The 24,911-nt window shown below is 41.6% G+C and overlaps 1 protein-coding gene across 1 annotated transcript in view; it reads left to right on the top strand.

Annotated features, from left to right (window-relative positions):
* Positions 1 to 24,911, top strand: part of SUSD1 (sushi domain containing 1) — a 136,170-nt gene that overhangs the window by 52,776 nt on the left and 58,483 nt on the right. Inside the window, exons 7-10 of the mRNA XM_044940451.2 lie at positions 6,300 to 6,397; positions 7,020 to 7,206; positions 15,896 to 16,005; positions 21,369 to 21,561. Coding sequence (XP_044796386.2) covers positions 6,300 to 6,397; positions 7,020 to 7,206; positions 15,896 to 16,005; positions 21,369 to 21,561 — 588 coding nt within the window. The remainder of the gene's footprint in view (positions 1 to 6,299; positions 6,398 to 7,019; positions 7,207 to 15,895; positions 16,006 to 21,368; positions 21,562 to 24,911) is intronic.

The raw sequence follows: 24,911 nt of genomic DNA, 5'->3' as shown, positions 1-24,911 counted from the left end.
GTTCTCTCACCAAGGTTTCTTAATGACCACCTAACCGTCAAATTCATCTTCTAGCATCAATCCTTGTTCCTTTTAATCTTTTCATAACACTTAGCATTGCCCACCATTTATCCATATATTCATCCATCTATTTAATCAATCAACCAAATGATAAATAGTTTAAAAATATCTGCGTCCAACCAACTGTGTTAGTTTCTGGGGATAGAGAGATAGACCTTGTTTGTCTTTGCTGTTATAGAGCTCACATTCAGGAGAGATTTGTTATTATTGTTCAGTCACTCAGTTGTGTCTATCTCTTTGAGACCCCGTAGACTCCAGCATGCCAGGCTTCCCTGTCTTTCATCATCTCCCAGAGCTTGCTCAAATTCATGTCCATTGAGTCAGTGATGCCATCCAACCATCTCGTTCTCTGTTGTCCCCTTCTCCTGCTTTCAATTTTTGCCAACATCAGGGTCTTTTCCAATGAGTCAGTTCTTCGCATCAGGTGGCCGAAGTTTCGGAGCTTCAGCTTCAGCATCAGTCCTTCCAATGAATATTCAGGGTTGATTTCCCTTAGGGTTGACTGGTTTGATCTCCTTGCAGTCCAAGGGACTCTCAAGAGTCTTCTCCAGTACCACCGTTCCAAAGCATCAATTCTTTGGTGCTCAGCCCTGTTCATGGTCCAAACCCTCAGGAGAGATAGACTTAGATGTTAAATAACTAATTACAAAATTAGTCATTACAAATGTGATGAGTACCACAGAGAAATACTAAATGCCAATAGAATGCTAAAATATATATCTTTGTATATATGTACATTTACTCACACATGCAACCATGGACCACATGCAGAATCTAAAGCAAAGCAAAAGTACTTTATCACCAGTGAAGGCTTTCATGCTCAAAGTTCAATGTAGCGTTCATTTGGATCATGTGGGGGCCTCCTTTGTTTAAAGCCGGGGAGGCCTAAGTGTCCTACAACTGGACAAGCCAGAGATCTGCTCTGCCTGCCTCTCTCCAGTCAGATCTCAAGTCTGATCATGGAACCGTGTGCCCTTCTTTGGGAGAGAAAGAGCCATATGCGAGAAGGGTGAGAGATCAAGCCCTTGCTGCCTCATGTTCTGCTCCACTCTCTTCTCGGGTAGGGGTGAGAAGGTTGGGGTGTTCGGTGGGAAGGAAGGGAGATAACTTTTGAGGAAATATACATGACTGCAGATCTTCTCTGTCCTTGACTCCCAAGGCATCGGACTGTCCTCGCCAACCACTGACCTCCTTCCGTGTCGCTCTCTCCTCTGATTTCCCCTTGTGTCTTAGTCCCCTGCTGTTGTGCTGCCCACTCTCCACATTGTACGGGGGTGGGTCACCTGCACCCAGAGCTTCAATTGCCATCCACACATTGATGACCTTCAAGAAAGGTTTTTCACCTAGATAGATTAACTCAGACTTAGCACAGAGTCGGACATGACTGAAGTGACTTAGCAGCAGCAGCAGCAGCATGTTCTAAGCACAATTCATTAGTTTCTTGCTCACAAATGCGTTCTCCTTCCTCCCATGTTTCTTATGAGAACAGGAGAAGGCAATCCATTCAGACTCTCAGGCTTAGAGACTGGCAGTCAGCCTAGACGCCTTATCACTCATTTCCTACTGCTTCTCCTTCAGGAGAAACTATTGCTTATGGTTTTCAAGGCAGTGCCCTGATTCCATATTTTCACCTTTTTGCTAAGTAACTTCTTCAGTGCAAAGGCTCTGGGTTTTGGAGTCTGGCGGGTCTAGTTCTGAATTCTGACTTGACTGGTTACTGCTTACTGCTTCTGTCCACACCATCTGGTCCATAGTACCTTTTACCTTTTAACTTGCTCAGTCGTGTCTGACTCTTTGTGACCCATGGACTGTAGCCCACCAGGCTCCTCCATCCATGGGATTTTCCAGGCAAGAATACTGGAGTGGGTTACCATTTCCTTCTCCAGGAGATCTTCCTGACCCAGGAATTGAACCCAGGTCTCCCGCATTGTAGGCAGATGTTTTACTGTCTGAGCCACGAGGGATAACATCTGGTCCATAGTAAGAACTCAGTAAATGTTCACCTATAATTGACTTTATGATTTCTTCTCATGACTACTGTGAAGATGTGATCAAGTCTATAAAGACCCATATATCAGTGTTTGATGTATTGGAATCACTGAGTAAAGGCGGTCAAATTCTTTCCTTGTGACCTCCAGTTTTTCCTTCAAAACACACCAGAGTTATTTTTTTTTTCTTTTAATTAAAAAAAATTTTTTTTTTGGCCACACCATGCAGCATGGGACCTCAGATTCCCAACCAAGGATCGAGCTTGTGCCCCTGCATCAGAAGCTCAGAGACTTAGCCACTGGACCACCAGGGAATTCCTCCTCCAGAGGTATCTTTCTTAAAAAAAAAAAAAAAGTCCCCACCATCTTCCTGCGTTTAGCTCTCCGTGGCTGGTAGGAGTAAGTCTGTGTTTAGTCTGGTGCACAGGTCTTCCCAAGTCTGATCCTGTTCTCTTTCTGAAACCTTGCTGCCCCTCCTCCTCCTCTCCAGCATGTTACACATCACCACTCTGAAATTGTCCATACCGGTTACACCTAGGACTTTGGACCTGCTTAGATGTCTTCCCCACTCTTAAGCCCTGCAGCCATGAAGGGTTGCATGGCCTCCATGAAGCCGGCTTCCTGTTCTTCCGGTGAGAGTTGGTGGCTTCTTTCTAGATACCCTGTGGTACTTGTGTGTAACTTTGTTCTGATATTGATGGAATCATGATTTATCTGCTTGTGTGTTAGCTTCCTCCATTAGATACAGTGTTCCTGAGGGAAAGATTTACCTTCTGATCATCAGCCCAGTGCCTGGCAGGGGAGGATGTTTGGTGTTCAATGATGGTTCAGTTAAGGGTCAATGGTGAATAAAGTGCCCTGGACTCAGTTCCAAAGAGAACTTCCAAAAGTGTTTTTAGTTTTCAGTACTATTAGAATGAAGGTGTAGCCTCCCAAGTCATCTCTTTTAAAAGGGCAGCATGAATGTAGATGTTTAATATCTGATACATTTACAAAGAAGTCTTTCCAGCTGGTGTGTAGACACCTGGAGGGAAGAGCAACTGAATTTTGTTCAACTACTCCTTGGGATGAAATAGCTGACCTCCCTACAAAAAGATCTGGGTCCCATCTGTGCAGAGCGGAGGGCACAGGCTGGAGGCAGATGGCATTTCTGAGATGTCATTTGTGGTTGTCATAGTGAATGAGCAAAAAGGAAGAACAAGAAAGGAAACTTTCATGTCTCTCTTTTTTTTTTTACATTTTAGGATAACAGGGTTAGAACTTTTTAAAAATTTTTAATTTATTTATTTTAATTGGAGGCTAATTACTTTACAATATTGTTTTGGTTTTGCCTCATGTCTCCTTTCTAATCTCTGCTTGGGTAGCAAAGGGTCCCGAGTGGGAAGGAAGTATGCTTTAATGGCAACTCAGCGACAAGGTGAGGAGTGGGTGTTTCCTTTTCCCTCTGGACCAGGGGGTGAGTGTCGGGGCTGTGGGAGTGAACAGAGGAGTCTAGAACTCTGACGCTTTGACGGGCTGCAGAGGGAAGGGGCTGGGAATATTTGGGGCTTTTTCAAGCTGACAAAAGCCTGTTGCCAGTGTCATCGTCATGCTACCCAAGGAAGTGGATGGCTTGGATCTTTGCATCCATCAGAGTACCCATGTCCACACCTGGAATATTTCTTTGATTTCAAATTATTTGTGCTCCAGGAAGACGCACTGATGTAATGACCCAGGAGTGCAGTAGATGGGCATGCTTGATCCTCTGTGGTCTCTCCAGAAATGTGTCTCTTTTCCTCCTCCTGCCTCCATTTATTCCCACTTACTGTCAGCTGACTGGGCTTACCCATGACCAGGTCATGTGTGACATCAAATCTCGGCAGTGCTGCTGATTGGGTGATTTAGTAAACATATAAAATCTTCCATGGGCAAGGGGGTCAGTAGATTAGGGTCTGTCTAAAGGTAGCATTGGTTCTGAGTATGAAGAAATGGGGCTTTCCAGGTGGCTCGGGGTAAAGAATCTGCCTGCTAATGCAGGAGACGTGGGTTTGATCCCTGGGTTGGAAAGATCCCCTGGAGAAGGCAGTGGCATCCCACTCCAGTATTCTTGCCTAGGAAATCCCATGGACAGAGGAGCCTGGACAGGCTACAGTCCATGAGGTCTCAAAGAATTGGACTTGACTGAGCAACTAACACACACACACACACACACACACACACATCCCAGGAAGCAGGAGTGAAGGCTGAGGTGGGCAGAGCAGGGAAGGAAGCCGAGCCAGCATGAGGATTCCTTGTTGCCCTGGTCCTTACTGAGTGCACGTGATCGCTCCATCAGTGTAGCAGCGCCCTGGGGAAGCTTCACCACAAGGGGAAGAAAAGTAAGGGTCAGATTTTTCCAGTACTTCCTGTCTTTCAGAAAGTGTTCATTCCCCCCCACTTCCAGGTTGCACATGCAGCAGGGAAACCCCAGCCTGGGAGATAAGACATGGTCATGTTGTCAAAGCTCAGACAGGGCAGGAGCAAGGGGCATGTGAGCTGAGAGGGTCTAAAACATCCGTAAGGGGCATCTGCTTCAGTGGGGAAGCTTGAATGTAGGCTGGGGAATATTCCCCTTTGGTGAGATGTTGATTCTCTCCTCTAGAGGTGATAGTTTGGTAACTTCTACCTGCAGGGAATAGGGCTTCCCTGATAGCTCAGTTGGTAAAGAATCCGCCTGCAATGTAGGAGACCCTAGTTCAACTTCTGGGTTGGGAAAATCTGCTGGAGAAGGGATAGGCTACCCACTCCAGTATTCTTGGGTTTCCCTGGTGCCTCAGCTAATAAAGAATCTGCCTATAATGTGGGAGACCTGGGTTCGATCCCTGGGTTGGGAAGATCCCCTGGAGAAGGGAAAGGCTACCCACTCCAGTGTTCTGGCCTGGAAAATCTCATGGACTGTACAGTCCATGGGGTCAGACATGACCGAGCGACTTTCACTCACCTGCAGGGAATTTTATTCCTTTTGATGCTGTTGTAAGTGAGTTTTTTTTTTAAATTTCATCTTTGGCTTGTTCATTAATAGTGGACAGGAATGCAATTGCTTTTTGTACATTGACCTTGTATCCTGCTACCTGGTTGAAGTTGTTTCTTAGCTTTAATTGTGTGTGTGTGTGTGTGAATTCCTTAAGACTTTTTTTAGACAAGAGCATGTCAGCTGTAAGTAAAAATAGTTTTACTTATCTGCAGGAAATTTGTTAAATAGAGAAAAAGCTAAGTCCTTTCCCCATTCTCATCTGAACAACTTCCTAAGTCATTTACTAGGTTCATTGGAAACTGTTATCTCAGGACCCAAGGCCATAATACAGTTTCCCACATTGCTAAATTTATTACATGAAATATGTACAGAACATTTATTTATTTGAAAAATTTTAATTGGAGAATGATTGCTTTACAATATTGTGTTGGCTTCTGCCATATAACAACGTGAATCAGCCATAAGTATACATATGTCCCCTCCCTCTTGAGCCTCCCTCCCACCCCATCCCACCCCTCTAGGTTGTCAGAGTACTGCGTTGAGCTCCCTGTGACATACAGCAACTTCCCATTAGCGATCTATTTTACATATGTAATGTGTATGTTTCAATGCTACCCTTTCAATTGGTCACCCCCGCCCCGCCACATGCAGAATATTTAAAAGAAACAGAACAACTTAAAGAAATTAGTGTCTTCCGAATCAGGTTTAAATGGTTCCAGGGACCTCGTGGAGAATTTATTTAGCTTACCCGCAATGGGCTGCTCCTGAGGAATGGTCATGGGTGGTGATCTGTGTCATTTCCCTCCTGGGAACAGCAGTGACCTGGCGATCAAAACGCTCCATGAGTCAGTGGGATGAGGGAACCGGAAGCTGGTCTAACCTGCGCAGCTGCAGGGAAGGTTCAGGGCTCGGCTCTGGGTCCCTTTCCTTCCCCCAGGAATGGAATGCCAGTGGCATCCAGTGGCCTGTCAGGCCAATCACAGGCTGGAATTCTCACCTGTACTTAAGGGAATTCTCAGCTTTTTCTTCCACATCAGGTCATGGGCCGAGCTCACTCATGATAAAGTTAAATTGGGTGATTGGCCTGGGATAGCTTGAACTGCTGATTTGGTTTCTGAATCCTAGTGTGAATGGTGACCAGCAGAGAGACCAGCTGGGCAAGTAAACAAAGTCATGCCCTCTAATGGGCTGGCCATTAGGATTTTTCCAAAGTCTTTTGATGCATTTTGTTGAGTGGATTCTTTCTTTTTTTCTTTTAGAAATAATTATAGAAATTAATGAGGTGTCACTGTTTAATAACACCTGTGTGAGGTGGCAAATAAACCCAGGAAGAATAAACTCCAAGATCGAATATGTGGTAAGTGAAGTGAACTCCTTTTTTTTCTGCCAGGGCAGAGATGGTTACCATGGGAATGAGAGTCAGAGGAACTTGCTTCCGGAAGTGCTTCTCAATCAAATAGCTCTCCAATCCCATAGTCCTTTTTAAAGTGAGTAGAGTTTTTCAGATATCTGGATTATTTTATTTTACATGTGGTGTTTAACGTGCTTGTCATCCTCCAGGGTGTATGCGTGGGGGGTGTATTTATATTTGGCATCATCATGATTGCTTGTTTCCAAGCTCTCGTGTGTCACTCCCCCAGAGCAGGCCTAGAAGCATCTGCTGCCTGGGTGGCAGGATGCAGCGAGCGAGTCTCGGGTTGTGACTGCCTCCATTGATCGCTGGTCATTTGAGTGCAGGATAGCACTCCTTAGAGAAACTCTCCATTTTATGTCACTTCTCAGGGTTTCTGGATTACCGGGCTGATCAGATTTCATCATCAGAGGCCTGATAGCAGAGGTTTGCCCTGTTTGCCTGCCCCAGGGTGAGCAGTGCAGTATAAAAGGGAGTAGTAAGAGACTAGTTTCCAGCACTACAAAATCTCTCTTGGTTGTTTTCAGTGGAGTCATGGTGGGTTCTCTTGTCTTTTCCCCTCACAAAGATATACCTAAAAGGACAGCGGTTGGACCCCCTGGAATCAGGTCATGAGGAGACAGTTAATTTGACCACAGAGAGCAGGACCCCAGAAGTGTGCCTAGACCTGTACCCGGGCACCAACTACACCGTGAACATTTCTACAGCCCCTCCCCGACGCTCCGTGCCAGCCGTCACTGAGTTCCAGACAGCTGGTAGGTGGAAGTGAAGTCTCATTTCCTCCTAGAGAATGCTAAGCGCAGGATGTGGGGAATGTGCTTCAGAATCCACAGGTCAGGAGAGTTCACAGTTACTTTCTAAGGTTTGCAGCCAAGGGGTTAATTACTCCAGGGGTCAGAACCGGAGCAGAGCTAGTAGGAGAGATTCCTGTCCTAAGGATGCCAGACTGAATGGGCACTGATGTATGGATTCTCAGCTGGGTCCTCTAGTTGACGTGGAAGGTAACAAGAAGGCATTTAAAAGACAGCAGTAGGCAGTGATGCCCTCTGTTTCAGTTGTCCAAGGCAATAGAGGGTAGCCATCTGGCTTATCTTTGGTGGGAAACTCAAAAGTCATTTCTTACTCTTGCCTATGACAAAGGAGGAGCCAGGGAGGCTGACCCAGGAGCTGTACATCTAGGATGAGAAATGACCCCAGGACTGATTAGGGGTGGGGATTCAAAGTGAGGGTGAGCAGGTGGAGAGGAGGAGGCAGCCTTAGGATGCAGGAGGGTAGAAGTTGGTTCGAAAGCAGATTGGAGGGAAGGAGCCTCAGGAAGTTGTAATAAACACTAAGGCACATAGATATCATCTGGATTTTTATATCATCATGACAATTACAATAAGTTTTTTTCAGCACTCTGGTTGTGGGATGTCAAAATTAATTAAATTCTTTAAAAGCAAACCTTGAGAAGCCATTGGTGTTATTTATTGTCTTGTATGAGTTGAGGTAGTTTTCAGCTAGCTATTTGATGTCCTATTTAAGAAAACCTACTTAAGTTGGACCATAAAGGAAGCTGAGCGCCGAAGAATTGATGCTTTTGAACTGTGGTGTTGTAGAAGACTCTTGAGAGTCCCTTGGACTGCAAGGAGATCCAACCAGTCAGTCCTGAATATTCATTAGAAGGACTGATGCTGAAGCTGAAGCTCCAATACTTTGGCCACCTGATGTGAAGAACTGACTCATTGGAAAAGACTCTGATGTTGGGAAAGATTGAAGGCAGGAGGAGAAGGGGACGACAGAGGATGAGATGGTTGGATGGCATCACCGACTCAATGGACATGAGTCTGAGCAAGCTCCGGGAGTTGATGATGGACAGGGAAGCCGGGCTCAGAGTCGGACATGACTGAGTGACTGAATTGAATTTAAGAAAACTCAACCTTTAGGTATTGCTGCTGCTAGGAACTGGGAAGTAACACGGATGTGGCAGAAATAAATGAAAAGTGTGTTAGTCTTTACAATATCATTCAGACTATGAAATTATACAAAATAGGTCTCAGGGTACATGTATAGAAATAAAATGATTTATTTCTAAGTAAAGACTATGTTAGGGAAAGATATTGTCAATTTAATATGGTAACTAATTAGAGAAAATTATTCAAAGTTAACAATAAACCACTGTAGATTTATTAGGAATAAAAAGATCATCCTAAGACTCCAAACTCATCTGTCCCTGTTTAGTCAATGACAGATTGCTGTTCATTGTTCTCTGTTTTTACTAACATCCTCTTCAACCTTTTGAAGTTAATTTCAGCTGGGGCAAGCATGGTCTTTGGGTTCAGACAGACCTGGATTTACATCTTAACTCTGCTGCTTAAGAGTTGAGTGACCCTGGCTGAGTCTGTTAATGTCTCCAGACCTCCTTCTGTCTGAAATTTTAAGTGGAACTAGATTAAATTTGCAAGTTAATCTAGTGAGGATTGGGCTTTATATTGAATTATCCCAACTGGGTACAAGGTACATTTCTACATTTTCTCCATATCTACTCGAGTTTTGCCTTTCCTGTTTATTTATGCCTTCATGTGAAGATTTGTCATTCTGTTCATTTAGATCCTGCACATTTAGCCATCTGATTTTCATGGTTAGCTTTATGCCAGTTCTCTTTAAATGAATTGGGAAGTTTTCCATGTTTTTATACCCTGGAAAAGTTTATATCACTTCAGGATTATCCCCTTTCTTTAAAGCTGGACACACTTGCTCATAATATCATTTAAGTTTCATCCCTTTGGGAGATAATTCTTTGATGACTGTCAATTTCTTCTGTGGTTTTGGGGATTTATTTATGTTTCTTACATTTTCTTGAGTCAGTTTTTATAATTTATACTTTCCTAGAAAATGCCCATTTAGTTGTGATTTTATTTTTTATCTATTTATTTTTAATTTTTTAAAATTAAAAAAAATTTTAATTGGAGGCTAATTACTTTACAATATTGTGGTGATTTTTGCCATACGTTCACATAATATATTGGCAGAATGTCAAATGGAATTTTTGTTGGCAGCTCCTCTGGAGTTATAGATTATATATTCCCAGGTTATTTTGATTCCTAGTTTTGTGTTTCTTTCTTTTTAACACTTGATTTGCTTAGCTTTGGTTGTCTGTTTCATTACTATTCTTTTCCCTGAAGAATAATCTCCTGGGTTTTTAAAATTATTTTTTATCTCATTAATTTCTCTCATTTTTCAATTTCCTTCTCCTGGATTCTCTTAAGTTGATTATATTGTTCTATTACTAAATTCTTGAGTTAATTGCATAGTTCAACTTATTTTCATTATTTTCTGTTTGATGATAAAAATCTTCAGTTCTTCTTTCTCCCTTCTGGATTTGAGCTTTGGTGGAATTCCTTAGGCATTTATACATATTCTCTTTATTTTTACTTTCAAGACACGGTGTAATTGCTATTCTGATTTTCCCTTGATGGAAGAATTATTTATGAGGGTGTTAATATATGTTCCCTTTATTTTTACTTTCAAAGCATTATATACTTGGTATTTTGATTTCCCCATTGATTGAAAGATTAATTATGTATGTTATCAAGTGGTAGGTTTAAAATATTCTCAACATTTACACTTTGCTGTTGATTTCTAGGTTTTTTTTTTCAATTTTAGTATTCTTTAGGGGGGATTTGCTGACATTTTCTTGGGGTTTACTATTTGGCAAAGTTTTGCAATACTGGGTGTAGTGTTTGCTTTTAAATGAGGTAAGATTTAGTCTTAAATCAACTTTAGTGGTAAGGCTTTTCAGGACTTCTGTTTTTGTTGTTGTTATTATTTTTTGCTTATTCAGATTGCCATTCTTCTCAGTTTGTCTTGTACATTCTGATAGCTTGTTTCACACATTTTGATGTTATGATATTTATGTTCATGATTGATGTCCTAATTGTAGATTCTAATTTGCGCTATTAACAAGTGGCTCACTTTAGCCTATTTAATAATTCTTTTGCCCTGATTTTCTTGACTTCTTTGTGCTCTTCTTGCATGATATGCCTTTGCCCACTTTTGTTCTTAAAATCTGTCTGGATAATATCACTATGGATGTACTTGAGGAGATAGCATATGTTGCAAACGTTTGTAAGAAAAATAGAGTTAATCCATTTACACAGTAGCGTTTGTGATATGGTTTTCCTTTCTTCTGTCATCTTAATTTTTTCTCTTTTTAATGCTTTGTTGCTATGTCTATTGCCTTCTATCTTTGCTGCACAAATGTTCTTTTCTCAGTGATTCAGACAGTAGAGATCTTGCTTTTATTCGGTACTACACATTAAAAAACAAAAACAAAAACAAATCGCATTTGAATGTGTATTTCTCTTATTACCAGTGTCGAGACTGGAATCATGTTGACTTCTCCCCCAAAAAGACAAGGAAGTTAGCATTTTTTACTTCCTTTTATTCCTTCCCCTTTTGCTTTCCTTTTGCTACTGGCTTAATACAGCTTTTTATTGCCAGCCTCTTATTTTTAATAATTTTTAACATGTACTACATCTTTCAAGAATTCATTTTTATATAAACTTATAGCAATATTTATAACAATTATATAAACAGCTATATGTTTTCATAGTTTTAGTGCTTACTAGCGGTTCTTTCATACCAAAGTTTTTCTGTTTTCCTTTATTTTTATTTCTCTTTCTGCATCGTGATTTCTATCTTCTTACTGAGGAATGGGATACTTTCTGAGCCCAGGATTATCTGAGAACCTCATTTTGTTGTCTTCACAAGTGAATGGGAGCTTGATTGAAGATAAAATCATTGGACAAAACCTTCGTTGTCAGAATCCTGGAGGCGTTTCACATTGGCTTTGGGAATTTAAAATTTTGAAAGAGGAATTTGAAGGTGTGATTTTTTTTTTTCAATCCCATGTAGACAATCTGATCTTTTTTTTTTATTTGTCAAAAATATTTATTTATTTCTATTAAAAATTTGAAGGAAATTTTAACTGAACATGGAATTCTAAGTTGACTTTTATTTCTTTCAACATTTTAAAGATGCTATTTCTTTTATTTTTAATTTTATTTTTAAACTTTAAATATTGTATTGGTTCTGCCAAATATCGAAATGAATCTGCCACAGGCATACACGTGTTCCCCATCCTGAACCCTCCTCCCTCCTCCCTCCCCATACCATCCCTCTGAGTTGTCCCAGATCTTTTTAACCTGGATATCATAGTTTTCTTTATATGTGAAGTTCCAGACTTTAATCATTTACTCATGCATGTGGTAAATGCTTATTGACCACTTACTATGTGTTTGACAGTTTTGGGCATTGGGAATTCAATAGTGAATGAGACAGAAATCTTTTCTTTCATGAAATTTCAATCATGGGTTATATACATGTTAATGTTTTTCACAGAGTTTTCCTAGAGCCCTGTAAGTTTTTGGATCTTCACATTTCAGTCTATCTACACATTAAGAATATTTTCTTTCATTAAATCTCTGAGTATTGTTTTTGTTTGTTTGTGTCAACTTAAAAAAATGTGCACAGTGTGAGAGTTGAGAGTTAAGTTTTATTTGGGGCAGTATGAGGACTGCTGCTTGGGAGGCAGCACCTCAGATAGCTCTGAGAAATGGTTCCAAAGACATAGGGCTGAAGGACACTATATATGTGATTTTGATAAAGGGGGAGTACATGGAATCAAGTACAGATTTTTTGGTAGAAATTTTCTGCTTGTCTCGTGAAGCTTCTGCTAGTCACAAGAAACAATCTTCACCAAGAAGGATTTTAGGGCTTTTCTAGATATGAAGAGATACAAGAATTGGGCTCATAAAATCAGCTCCTGAGGATACCTAGCTATCTGAAGACCTGCCCTGCCAGTCTTCTGGGAGCACAGAGTGCCTCATTTCTGCTCTCCACTCTGAACTCCTTCAGCGGGTGTTGGAGTTCAGCTGCTGCCGTAGCACATAATTTAATCTTTGTAGAGGTAGGTGACCATGGCAAGCGCCGATTTGTGGTTGACATTTGTTTTTGCACTTCAAATACTCCTATGTGGAATTCCTTGTCTATCTGCATTGGTCTTCCACTTTCTCTCTCTTTTTTTACATCCATGCCATCTTGCTCTGCCCTCTGTGAGTATGTAGTAAGTTTGTTCTCTGGATGCATTTGTGCGTCTATGAATTGACATTTCTGATGCACTTTAAATTTTGTTGCTGCACTTTCATTTCCTTTTGTTTTTTGTCTCTTCCAGTTCCTCTTTTATTTCTGCCTGTCTCAACCAGTTTCCTCTCTGCTATCACATTCTTCTACCATCTCATCCTTTATCTGTTTGAATACATCTTTAAAATTTTTTACTGAGTGTACAAAACAGATGTTGCTGAGTTTTGCCATTATTTTGCTCAATATTTTTTCAACAGTCTTCATTCTTTGCTTTCAAGGCTTGATCTCCCTCTTCTTCTTTGTAGAATCATTTCTTAGGCTCCCCCCTTTCTTGATTATGATTACTTACCCTTGGAAGTAAAAGTTTTATTTAGGGACTTCCCTGGTGGTCCAGTGGTAAAGAGTTCACCTTGTCACGCGGAGGATGCAAGTTCGATCCCTGATAGGGGAACTAAGATCCCACAAGCCATGGGGTAACTAAGCCCGTGAGCCACAAATGCTGAAACCCATGAGCCACAACTAGACACTTCGTGCTTCCCAATGAAAAGATCTCCCCTGAGAACAAAGATCTCGAGTGCTGCAACTTAGATCCGAGGCAGTCAAATAAATAAATAAATATGTTTTTTAAAGTTTTATTTAGAATCGATATTCCCTTCATAATAAAATGGATGGCATTCCCTTTGGTCTTACTTCTTATTGGATCCCTTCATAATAAAATGGATGGCATTCCCTTTGGTCTTACTTCTTATTGGATAATATTGATATGCTTATCTCAGATCTCATCTTGAAGGATTTACTGCTGGTTGGATGATCCAGTGTCCTTTGAGGAGCAGCTGCAAGAAAGCCTCCTGCCCTGATTGAACACTTGGCTATCTTGGATCAATAAAACTGTAGCTCTTGCATCAGCTCAGCATCACCTGGCTTCATGTGGACCTTGACCTACAGAGGCTGGAAGGAATAAGTCGCCCCTTTTGCCGACCACAGCTCTCTGTCAAATGGAACCTCCAGAGCCCCAGGCCTCCACTTAGAAGTCCTTCTCTGTTAATGATCTCCATTATGCTAACGAGAGACTATTATTATTAGAAGTAGAAATAGTGAGAACAAACAGTGTATGTAACCCTGGGTGCTTATCAGAATTGCCTGGTGAGTTAAAAAAAAGAAGAAAAAAACCCACCAGTGTCCAAGCTTTCCTGTAGATCTGCTGATGGGCATTTAGGATTGGGAGCCACCAGGCTAAGGGGCTCCAGATGGAGCAGTCCTTGCTTCCAGCCCCCAACTCTCTGGGCACCAGTCTGCCCTGTTCCTTCTGTTGAAATTTTGGGACCCTGCTCCTTTGCTTGGAAAGCATATTGCACAGAGCTCTCAGCCTTTTTCTTTGCCCAGATTCTTCCACACTGTGCTATGTAGAAATATCTTCATGTTTCTGCCTTATAGATGGCAGTCAACCCTTCTTTCCAACCCAGATGCAAATTGACCCATTTTTACTACTCTCCGTCACTTCTGTCAGGGTTGGGGGTGGGAAGTGGGAACCAGATGCCTTTGTCCTCAGACCATAAGGGATATAAGTGGGAAAATCATATTGAGACAGGAACTCTGCAGACAATACTTCTGCTTTATGTTCTGTTTGTGTACAGACATATACTGTATGTGGTATTGCTCACACAGGTATACTTGGTATGCGTCAAAACCACATGCATACATGGGGCCATTTTTGTTTCTGGTATCCTTATGCAATCTTGAAAATGAAAGTTGTGAAGGTATCAGAGAGCACTTGTGATAGGTCTTCAAATTCTTTCTCATAACCATATTTTTACATCTTCCAATAAGAGCTGCTGCTGCTGCTAAGTCATTTCAGTCATGTCTGACTCTGTGTGACCCCATAGATGGCAGCCTACCAGGCTCCCCTGTCCCTGGGATTCTCCAGGCAAGAACACTGGAGTGGGTTGCCATTTCCTTCTCCAATGCATGAAAGTGAAAAGTCAAAGTGAAGTCGCTAAGTCGTGTCTGACTCTTCGCGACACCATGGACTGCAGCCCACCAAGCTCCTCCATCCAGCCAAGACTATTTTCTCCAAGCTGATTGCCTGGTGCTGCCTATGTCAGTGATATTTAAAATTTGAAATGGACAATTCTGATTTTGAAGACAAAAGTTTATTGTTATCATTATTTCTTCTTAGGTAGCAAAGACTCCAGTGGGAGAAATACACATGAAAGGTTGTTATAAAAAGCTTCTCTCTGTTAAACATTGAAGCTTTTTCACATTTGTAGAAAATGTCCAGACTTGTTTGTTAGGAAATCTGCTTTTTCTTGAAAATTAGCCTTGGTATTACTAGACTCTCTGCGGGGTCTTAACAAACTTCTTTTTTTTGTTGTTTTAACTGCCTTAAGAAAATAGAACATCGAAGGAATGAATTAGACTGCAGGAGGCATGAAATTACTTTTCTTCTATACAAAGACGGAAATACATCTGCTTCTTGATTATTTTACTGCCTTAGCTCTCATCTAAGGAGCCCTGGAAATACTGTCTGCTGAGAACAAACATCTTGCTTGGTCATCTACTTTCTGGTCATCTTCTAGGTTGGAAACATTTGCTCTAAGAGTTCTAATCCCTGACCTTTACTTTTATTCAGCTTTCTCCTTATTCTCAGACTTTCTGCCTATTGAGATACTTACCTTCATGACACTTTACTTATGGGACAATCCAAATGATAGGATTAACTTTCTAAAATCTCACACCTTTATTGGTTAACAATAGTTTCATTTATTTTATTATTATTTATTGATTTTTGACTGCTCTGGGTTTTTGTTGCTGCACACGGGGCTCTCTCTAGTTGTGGTGAGTGGAGACTACTTTCTAGTTTCAGTGTTCAGCCTTCTTGTTGCGGTGAGTTCTGTTGTTGCAGAGCACACTCTAGGGTACCCCGGCTCAGCAGTTGTGGCACCTAGGCTTAGTCCCTCCAGCATGCGGAATCTTCCCGGACCAGGGATTGAACCCACATCCCCTACATTGGCAGGTGTATTCTTGACCACTGAGCCACAAGGAAAGTCCTACAACTGTTTAAAAAAATATATACATTATTTATGCTTGTGATATAAAAAAGGCAACATGGATTGCTTGATTCCACAAATAAGGAAATTGAGGGTCAGAGGGGTTAAGTGACTTAGCTAAGGTCATGCAATTAAGAAGCTGTAGAGCCAGAACTTGGAGCCAGGTTTGATGCTTCTGCTGTTAAACATTCTGTTGGCTCTCGGAGTTGCAGTTGTCCTTCATCATGGTATGTTTTGCTAGCAACGTTTCCCTGTGTTCTTTCTTATCTTTTAGGTGATGATCTCTTAGAAGATGATGGGATTTTCAATATTTCAATTTTTAATGAAGTTTGCTTGAAATTGAACAGGCATTCTAGGAAAGTTGGATCAGAACAAGTGTATCAAGTAAGAAGATCTCTTATGCTATTCTTAATAAATTGTGTCACTTAAATATTTGGGTGCTCTCCAAGTGGGGATCCAGAGTATTTAAACACACAAATGGAATGAACTTCTAGATTGTTTAGTTTTTATTTCTAGAGATGGATGCAAGACAGCTGCAAGTGAGGAACTAAATTGAAGGAAGATACTATATATATTTTTTTAATTTTAATGATTTGCTATCATTTTCTCTGATATTTCATATATATTATATCTTATTAATATGAGATCCAACCAGTCCATTCTGAAGGAGATCAGCCCTGGGATTTCTTTGGAAGGAATGATGTGAAAGCTGAAACTCCAGTACTTTGGCCACCTCATGCGAAGAGTTGACTCATTGGAAAAGACTCTGATGCTGGGAGGGATTGGGGGCAGGAGGAGAAGGGGACGACAGAGGATGAAATGGCTGGATGGCATCACTGACTCGATGGACGTGAGTCTCAGTGGACTCTGGGAGTTGGTGATGGACAGGGAGGCCTGGCGTGCTGCGATTCAGGGGGTCGCAAAGAGTCGGACATGACTGAGCGACTGATCTGATCTGATATTAGTTGCAGCTGGTTTTGTCATCAAATTCATACATGGAGGTGGGTTTTTAAGAAACTTCTTGCAGGGCTGTTGGTTCTCATTTAACTTGAATTTATAAACATCACAAATCTCAAGTAAAATTGTGAGTGTAATCAGGTAGGAACTGAGATTTGTTATTTTTGTGTCAGTTTCAGTTCAGTTCAGGCAAATTTTGCAAATTTGCCTCAGACCAATCTTCATTCTACTCCGTTGCATTCATTCTGTCCTGTTGCATTCACTCAATCCAAATTCTCATACAGCATAACAGCGTTCCTAGTACTTGAAAAATTAATATTTAAAAAAAGTGACATTCATATCTCATTTACCTTTTCTATTTATTGGGGAGAAAGAGTATCTGCACTTAGATGGCTTTATATTCAGAGAAATTCTCCAGGTAGCTGCTTGGAACTTTCTAATTTTGTTCAGTTTAGTTCAGTTCAGTTGAGTCGCTCAGTCGTGTCCGACTCTTTGAGACCCCATGGACTGCAGCATGCCACGCCTCCCTGTCCATCACCAACTCCCAGAGCCTACTCAAACTCATGTCTATTGAGTCGGTGATGCCATCCAGCCATCTCATCCTCTGTCGTCCCCTTCTCCTCCCACCCTCAATCCTTCCCAGCATCAGGGTCTTTTCCAATGAGTCAGTTCTTCGCATCAGGCGGCCAAAGTATTGGAGTTTCAGCCTCAGCATCAGTCCTTCCAATGAATATTCAAGACTGATTTCCTTTAGGATGGACTGGTTGGATCTCTTTGCAGTCCAAGGGTCTTTTCCAACACCACAGTTCAATAGCATCAATTCTTCAGCGCTCAGCTTTCTTTATAGTCCAACTCTCACATTCATACAGCTTAGTGCCTAGCAAATCATCTGGCAGAGTGTAGACTAAGTATTAAATTAGAATTAATTCATCAACCATTTGCCAGAAGAATATCATGTGTTAGGACCTGGAAGTTCTGGTCTGAATTAATATAAGCATACATGTAGACAGACAACTACAATTTGGTATCATGAGAGTTTTGATGAAAAGTAAATAAATGGAATAGGAGATGATGTTCAGGTACAGTTTTCTTTTAACAAGAATCAGAAATGATGCCGAGTCATAGACAGTAAGTAGGAATTCACCAGATGAAAGATGTTGGGTGAGGTGGAAGAAGGGCACCGTGGGCATGTAGAGTAGCTTATTGGATAATCGAGAATGTGGCTTTTTGGAGGAACAGAGAAAACAAGGGAGATGGGAAGAAATGAGACAAAAATCTGAGTAGTGGCCTGGTCATCCTTGATTCCTATACTTTTGAGCTTGGATCTTATTTTGATGTCTCTGTGGAGGCACTGAAGAATAAACAGGTGAGTGAAATATTCAAATTTTTATACTGGAAAGAACACTGGATCTAGAAATATATTCAGGTACCTAAGTAATTTAATATAAAATAAAGATGGTTTTTCAAATGAATACAGAAATAAATGGTTTGGAGACAATTGGTTAACACCTTGGTTAAGAGGATAAATGATTCTTATTTCATGGCCTACACTAAAATGATTAAAGAGTTCAATTTAAAACTCGCTATTTTTTTAATATGTCAGACAAAGATTAAGTAACATGTGTAACACTCTTAACAAATCCATTGGAAAGAAGTGAGCATTCAAAGGGAGTTTGCAAAAGAGAATATACTTACTGCCAAAACACACATGAGCATGTGTTATGCCTCAAAAAAAATATAAACCATGAGTTACCATAGTCTTTCTATAAATTTGGAGTGAATCCTGTTACACACAGCTGTGGGCACTTAAATTGGCATGATTTTCCAGAAGGGTTATTTGTTAAGGTCTATCAGTAAATTTTCAGACATATACTATAGTTTATTATGCAGACATACACAGAAAGGTTAAACTATCCTCTGAAGCTTTATTTATATTAGGGGAAATTGAAAACAACTTAAATGTCCTTTAATAGGGATTTGTTCCAATAAATAATCATACATTCATCGAATAGAACACTATCAGACTTGAAATATCTTCTGCTTCCCGCTGGACAGCATTTGTTGCTGTGGACCAATATTGCCACTGAAATAGTCTCTTTATCTCTTCTGGTCTGAGCCCTCTCAGTCTCCCTTACAAGATCTCTCTTCTGTCCCTTAAATTTGATTACCCCAAGGCTGTACCCTGTTCTCTTGTCCTAACATACCTGTCTTTGAGTGTCTAACCCATTGTCTTGACTTCCTTGACTGTCTCCGTCTCCCAAGACTCCTGAGTCGATTTAGTTAGGGCTAATCTATACTCCACCTAATGGGGAAATTGTTGTTCAAGAAACCTTGTAGCCTCACATTTCCCTTGTGAAGGAGCTGTTTTGGACCCATATCCATTTTCCTCCGTTCCTGATCAGTCAGTGAAGCCAAATCTGTATGTCTTGGTAGGATGAAGTGATGCTAGTTTTTATGAAAAGTACAATGTTTTAAATGTGAATCATTCCTTTTATCTTGCTTCTTGTGCTCAAAGCATTTTTAACGTCCATATTGATATCTGATCAGTTATTTAGGTAGAAAGGACCTGTGTCTCAATTGAGGTGATTTAGACCCACTCCAGTACCCTTGCCTGGAAAATCCCATGGACGGAAGAGCCTGGTAGGCTGCAGTCCATGAGGTTGTGAAGAGTCGGACACAACTGAAGCGACTTAGCAGCAGCAGCACCAATCTATACTCTAAGCTCTGGGCCCTGTACCCCACCCCTACCAGCTTCCTGTGCTCCCTTTAGCACTGTGTCTTCACATATGTGACTCTCTACCTGCAAAACCCTTCTTTCCCTCATTGTACCTGGCTAACTCCTGCTTGTCCTGCAGTGATCAGCTTGGTCATCTCCCTGGTGGGAGGCCTTCACTGACCTCTTCCCCCAAATGCCATCCCTTCTTTGAATTGTTTTTCCTATCCTGACTTTTCACATCCGCAACTCACATGGGTAATGCTAATTTCCCCTTCAGTCCACAATTAAGATGAGGAAGCCTTCCCTGATCCCTAAGGAGGAAGGTCAGGTGGCCCTCCTGGGTACTCCTCCAGCCTCATGTGTTGTAACGCTTATTCCTGTGTATTTTATTTGCCTAGATACTTACCTGTGAGTTCCTTGAGGTTGGGACCTGTATCTTATTTACTGCTGTATACCCAACACTGTATACTCTGGCTGGCAAGTAACAGGCACTCTATCCATTTGTAGGATTATTTAATTTTATAATATGTTGTTAAGTAAAAAGGCTATATTATAAAATTATTCAAACTGTGTGATTTCAAGTTTGTTAACTAGAAAGTAATTTTTGTTTATAGATTGAAATACAGGTAGTTTAGAATGAGACAGACTAAATGCAGCCTCCATAGTTGTGAGGTTTTTCTCCAGCAGATGGCAGCAGTCTAAATGTAGACGTGGGTGAGGCCAAGCGTCTGGATGGACCGAGTGCTTTCAATTGTCAACAGTGGGTGATATTAAGAAAAGGGTAAGGGTGTTGAGGGTATCAGGCAAGGAGAGTGGTAGAAGTGATATAACAATTTTTTTTTTTTTTTGAGACAGGTGGGGAAGCTGAGAGTGGGGGTGTTAGAATACTAATAGACAGTTTTGAGTGAGGAAGTCTTAGGGGATTTCCTGAGAGCAATCAGAGTGGGAGCAAGTGGTCCAGAAGAATAGGGGATTGGGAGATCCTGGTGGAGCAGCTCAGAGGAGGACACAGTCTAGGCTGTGGATATGGGTAGCTCAGGTGGAGTGGAGGAACTTCACAGCAGTGAACTCAAGGCACTCTGAGACCAAGTTTTGATGGCTTATCTATATAAGGACTTTCATGTTACCCAAGAGAATGCTAGGAATGCTTGCCTCTGTGGGGGAGAGAGGAATCTCTCAATGGGCCAGGTGTCAGAGTCAGGTGGAAGAATGGCTGTGATGAAGAAGGGTAGAGGACGGAAGAGTCAGTGATACCAGCATCAAAGGGAACTCTAAAAATATGTACGTCCAGCTAAACACCAGATGATCATATGATCTGGGACTTTTACATGTTTTTTTTTCCTTTATAAGCCCCTGTATTATATGTACATCTTGAGTTGGTGGTGGCTAGAGTATTTTTGGGTTAACACTGTGTGCGATGACTCCTTGTACCGAAAACTCTTTTCCAGAGCTCTACTAGGCAGGCTCAAGTGAAGTACCATGGCTCAGTTGCTCAGTTATGCGTTCCAAAGGCAGATAATTTGGGGTTGTCCTCATAAAAGTTTATAATGTCTGTTCTCGAGACTTGTCTATGGATTCCTTATGAATGAAATGAAAAGGATTTTGCCCAGTAATTCTAGTACAATCTCCTTCACCTGGGTAAGCTCAAGGGATTACTGTAGACTAGCTTGATATTTGGAGAAGGCAGTGGCACTCCACACCAGTACTCTTGCCTGGAAAATCCCAGGGACGGGGGAGCCTGGTGGGCTGCCATCTATGGGGTCGCACAGAGTCGGACATGACTGAAGCGACTTAGCAGCAGCAGCAGCAGCAGCTTGACATTTGGTTCATCTGAGATGTAGTGATGCATTTTAAGCTTAGTCTTATAGCTGGTTGAGGGGGATGTTGCATAGGCTAGGTAGGGTAACTTTGTAAAGCTGTCACCCAGTTTAGCTTGCTATTGTATTGAAAATAATTCTCTGTGGGTGAGGATAAGTAGAAGGAAGCTCCTTGCTTTCTTTCCATTTTGCTTGTAGTATAGGTATCTGCAAGCCAAACAAATTTAATGCATCCCTTTCTTTTAATCTCGTGACAGTTTAAAGTTTTAGGTCGAAGGTGGTATCTGAATACTTTTTATCACGCAACATCGTTTAACTTCACTACGAGGGAACAGACGGCAGTGGTGTGTTTAGATCTGTATCCAGCAACTGACTACTCAGTGAATGTCACCCTCCTGGGATCTCCGGAGCGGCCGTCGGTGCAAACAACAGTAACCACCGCACCAGCAGGTAGGTGGGCTGTCTTTCTGTTTGGGGTCTTAAAAAAGTTAAATGTGTATTGAACTACACGACATGAGGGAGCATAAAGAATGCTAGTCTTGGAGGCAGGAGACCTCGGTTCTCGGTCTAACAAACTGCCAGTTTTGTCTGGGGTACAAGGTCTCTGAATCTTCCCTCCCCCAAAGGGGTGCTGGCTCAGAGAGGGTACAGACCAGGAACTGAATGATTTACTCAGGAATCTCTAGAAGTAATGGATCGAGCATTGCGTAAGGTTTTCTATCTTTCGCCTCAAATTTAAGACAGCTGAAACCTAAAGGTAGACATTTGGGCAACTAGAACCAGCTTCCAGGAGTTCGGAAGTGTGAGCTCCACTGTGTCGGGCATTGGAGGGACAAGGAGGCCGCCTGACTGGGTCTCATACAAGCAGATTAACCCAACACAGAGAACAGTGGCCTAAAGCAGATTAGGCTCCTTCCCCTGTGGCTTGTGTTGTTGCTGTTTAGCTGCTCAATTGTGTCACTCTTTGCGACCCCATAGACTGCAGCACAGCAGGCTGCCCTGTCCTTCACTCTCTCCTGGAGCTTGCTCAAACTTGTGTCCATTGAGTCAGTGATGCCATCCAACCATCTCATCCTCTGTTGCCCCCTTCTCCTCCTGCCTTCAGTCTTTCCCAGAATCAGAATCTTTTCCAATGAGTCGACTCTTCACATCAGGTGGCCAAAGTATTGGAGCTTCAGCTTCAGCATCTGTCCTTGCAATGAATACTCAGGGTTGATTTCCTTTCCCAATAGAAGCGGCTGTGTCAACTCCACAGCTCCCCCTAGTGGCAAGAAATGCTGATGTCGCTACAATTAATTTCTTTTTTTTTGACGTGTTGTAGCAGCAGCAGCAGCAGCAGCAGCAGGGCATTCAGCATCTTTAGTTCCCTGCTGCTGTTGCTGCTGCTGCTAAGTCGCTTCAGTCGTGTCCGACTCTGTGCGACCCTATAGACGGCAGCCCACTAGGCTCCTCTGTCCCTAGGATTCAAACTCGCACCCACTGCATCGGAAGTGCTGAGTCTTAACCACTGGACTGCCAGGGAAGTCCTTCTACAATTAATTTCTTTTGTTCTTTTATCAGTAGGGTTTAAGGGACAAATCTATGGACAGCCGGGCAGAGACGCTGCCCCCTTTGAAGGAAAGCAGTAGAATAAGATAGGTCTTCCTCCTACCTTCCTGAGGCCTTTATTCTGTCCACCCACTGATCTATGCGGGTCGAGAGTGAACACTTTGGTCTTTGTACTTGGAAGGCTCTGAAATATAATAGACACAAGTGAGGGCCATTTAGTACAGGAGAATGAAAATTCACTATTTTATTTTCCATCTCAGATTATGCTTGGTATCAACAGACATTGCACGATGAATACCTCCTCACAGCATAAACCTAGCCCCCACATCTATTTCCAGAATTTGAATATACATTTCCTTCAACTGTTCAATCCTCAGAGGAATAAAAGTCTGAAATTAACACTGACTTCTCCTTGTAAATTAATATGTAAAGGTACTCGAGTCCCAGGTTCTTTCCTCCCCAGTGTTTTCTCTGCAAAGTCTCTGTCAGAGTGGCCTGCTTGTGATGGAGAGTGTGTTCTAGCTCTTACATCCTAGAAATCTTGTTTTTTGTAATAGACGTGACTTCTTGGTGGAGGTACTGCTCAGTCACTCAGTCGGGCCCAACTCTTTGCGACCCCATGAACAGCAGTACCCTGCCAGGCTTCTCTGTCCATGGGATTCTCCAGGCAAGAATACTGGAGCGGGTTGCCATTTCCTCCTCCAAGGGATCTTCCCAACCCAGGGACTGAAACTGCATCTGTTGATCTCCTGCCTTGGCAGGCAGATTCTTTATCACTGAGCCACCTGGAAAGCCTATATTACTAAGGAACCTCCAAACTTGAGGTAATCTTGAATTATCCCAAGTTTCATCTTTCAATGTCTCAATGTGAGGCCCAGAGTTACAGAACTTTGAAAAGCAAAATTAGGTGAGAGCTGTACAACACTGTGAGTGTACTAAATATCGTTGAATTGTATGCATTAAAGTGGTGAATTTTATGTTGTGTGAATGTCAGTGAGAAAAACCCGGTGGATCAGATATGTTTGTCTTGCTCCTGGGCCTCAGTTACCTTCTGCGTGATCCGTTATGTGACATAATTCAAGTAAAATGTTTAACACAGTTCCTAGTACATAATAATGTACATAATATGTACATTATATTACATGATGATGTAATATATTATTATATTATTATTATATTACATAATATTTTATGTAATATAATAATATATACATCATTATACTACATAATATAATTGTGTTACATATTATATTACATAATGTAATATAATAATATATACTATTATTATATTACATAATAATGATGTAATGATGTAATAGTGATGGTAACGACAGTGCTAGCTTTATTTACTCATTTGTTTAAATTAATTTTTATTGGAAAATAGTTGCTTTTCAATGTTGTGTTAGTTTTTACTGTATAGTGAAGTGAATCAGCTACACGTATACACAGATCCCCTGTTTCGTGGATTTCCTTCGCGTTTGGGTCACCACAGAGCGCTGAGCAGAGTCCCCTGAGCTGCGCAGTCCGTTCTCATCAGTCGTCTATTTTCTATGCAGCATCAGCTCTAACTTTGCTTTCTGAGCACTGAAGATGCGCAGCCATTGTTCAAAGTGCCTTCCTTGAGTCAACCCGAGCCCACCCAACCTTCTGAGGAAGGCATTGCTATTATTCCCCTTTTACAGATAAGGACCACGAGGCACAGAGAAAGTTAAGCAGTTTGCCCAAGATCACAAAACTCATGAGCGGTACAAGTGGGATTTGAACCCAGTCTGGCTCCAGGGCCCTCATTTTTAATCAGTGCATCTACTGCTTTTAACTAAATATTAGTGGTCGAAAAAAAGAAAAATTTTGTTCCTAGAACCTAGCGCGTGTTAGTCCAGACCCACTTTGCCTTTCTCAGCCTTGGACCGTGAGCAGAAGCTTCAAGTGCCGTGGGTGTGTAAATGCATTCATTGAATAAATGTTCATTTCTTATCTATTGTGTGTCAGGCAGGTTCTGGTCACTGACAATGTAGCAGCAATAAAACAGTCTCAGCTGTCATGGGGTTGGAGTCAGGAGGTTGGAGAGGAGACAGATAAACAAGTAAGGAAATATATCATATGTTAGGTGGGGCTAAGTGGTAAGATGAATAAAATTTGGCAAAGGGAGTGGCAGTTGATGGTCAGGGAGGGCCTCTATTGTAAAGAGACCTTTAAGTACAGGTTTGAAGGAAGTGAGGCGAACACCATGTGACAGGCATGTCCTTGGCATG

The sequence above is a fragment of the Bubalus bubalis genome, chromosome 3 (assembly GCF_019923935.1).
Source record: "Bubalus bubalis isolate 160015118507 breed Murrah chromosome 3, NDDB_SH_1, whole genome shotgun sequence".
Lineage (NCBI taxonomy): Eukaryota > Metazoa > Chordata > Mammalia > Artiodactyla > Bovidae > Bubalus > Bubalus bubalis.
This window is presented reverse-complemented; position numbering and strand designations above follow the sequence as displayed.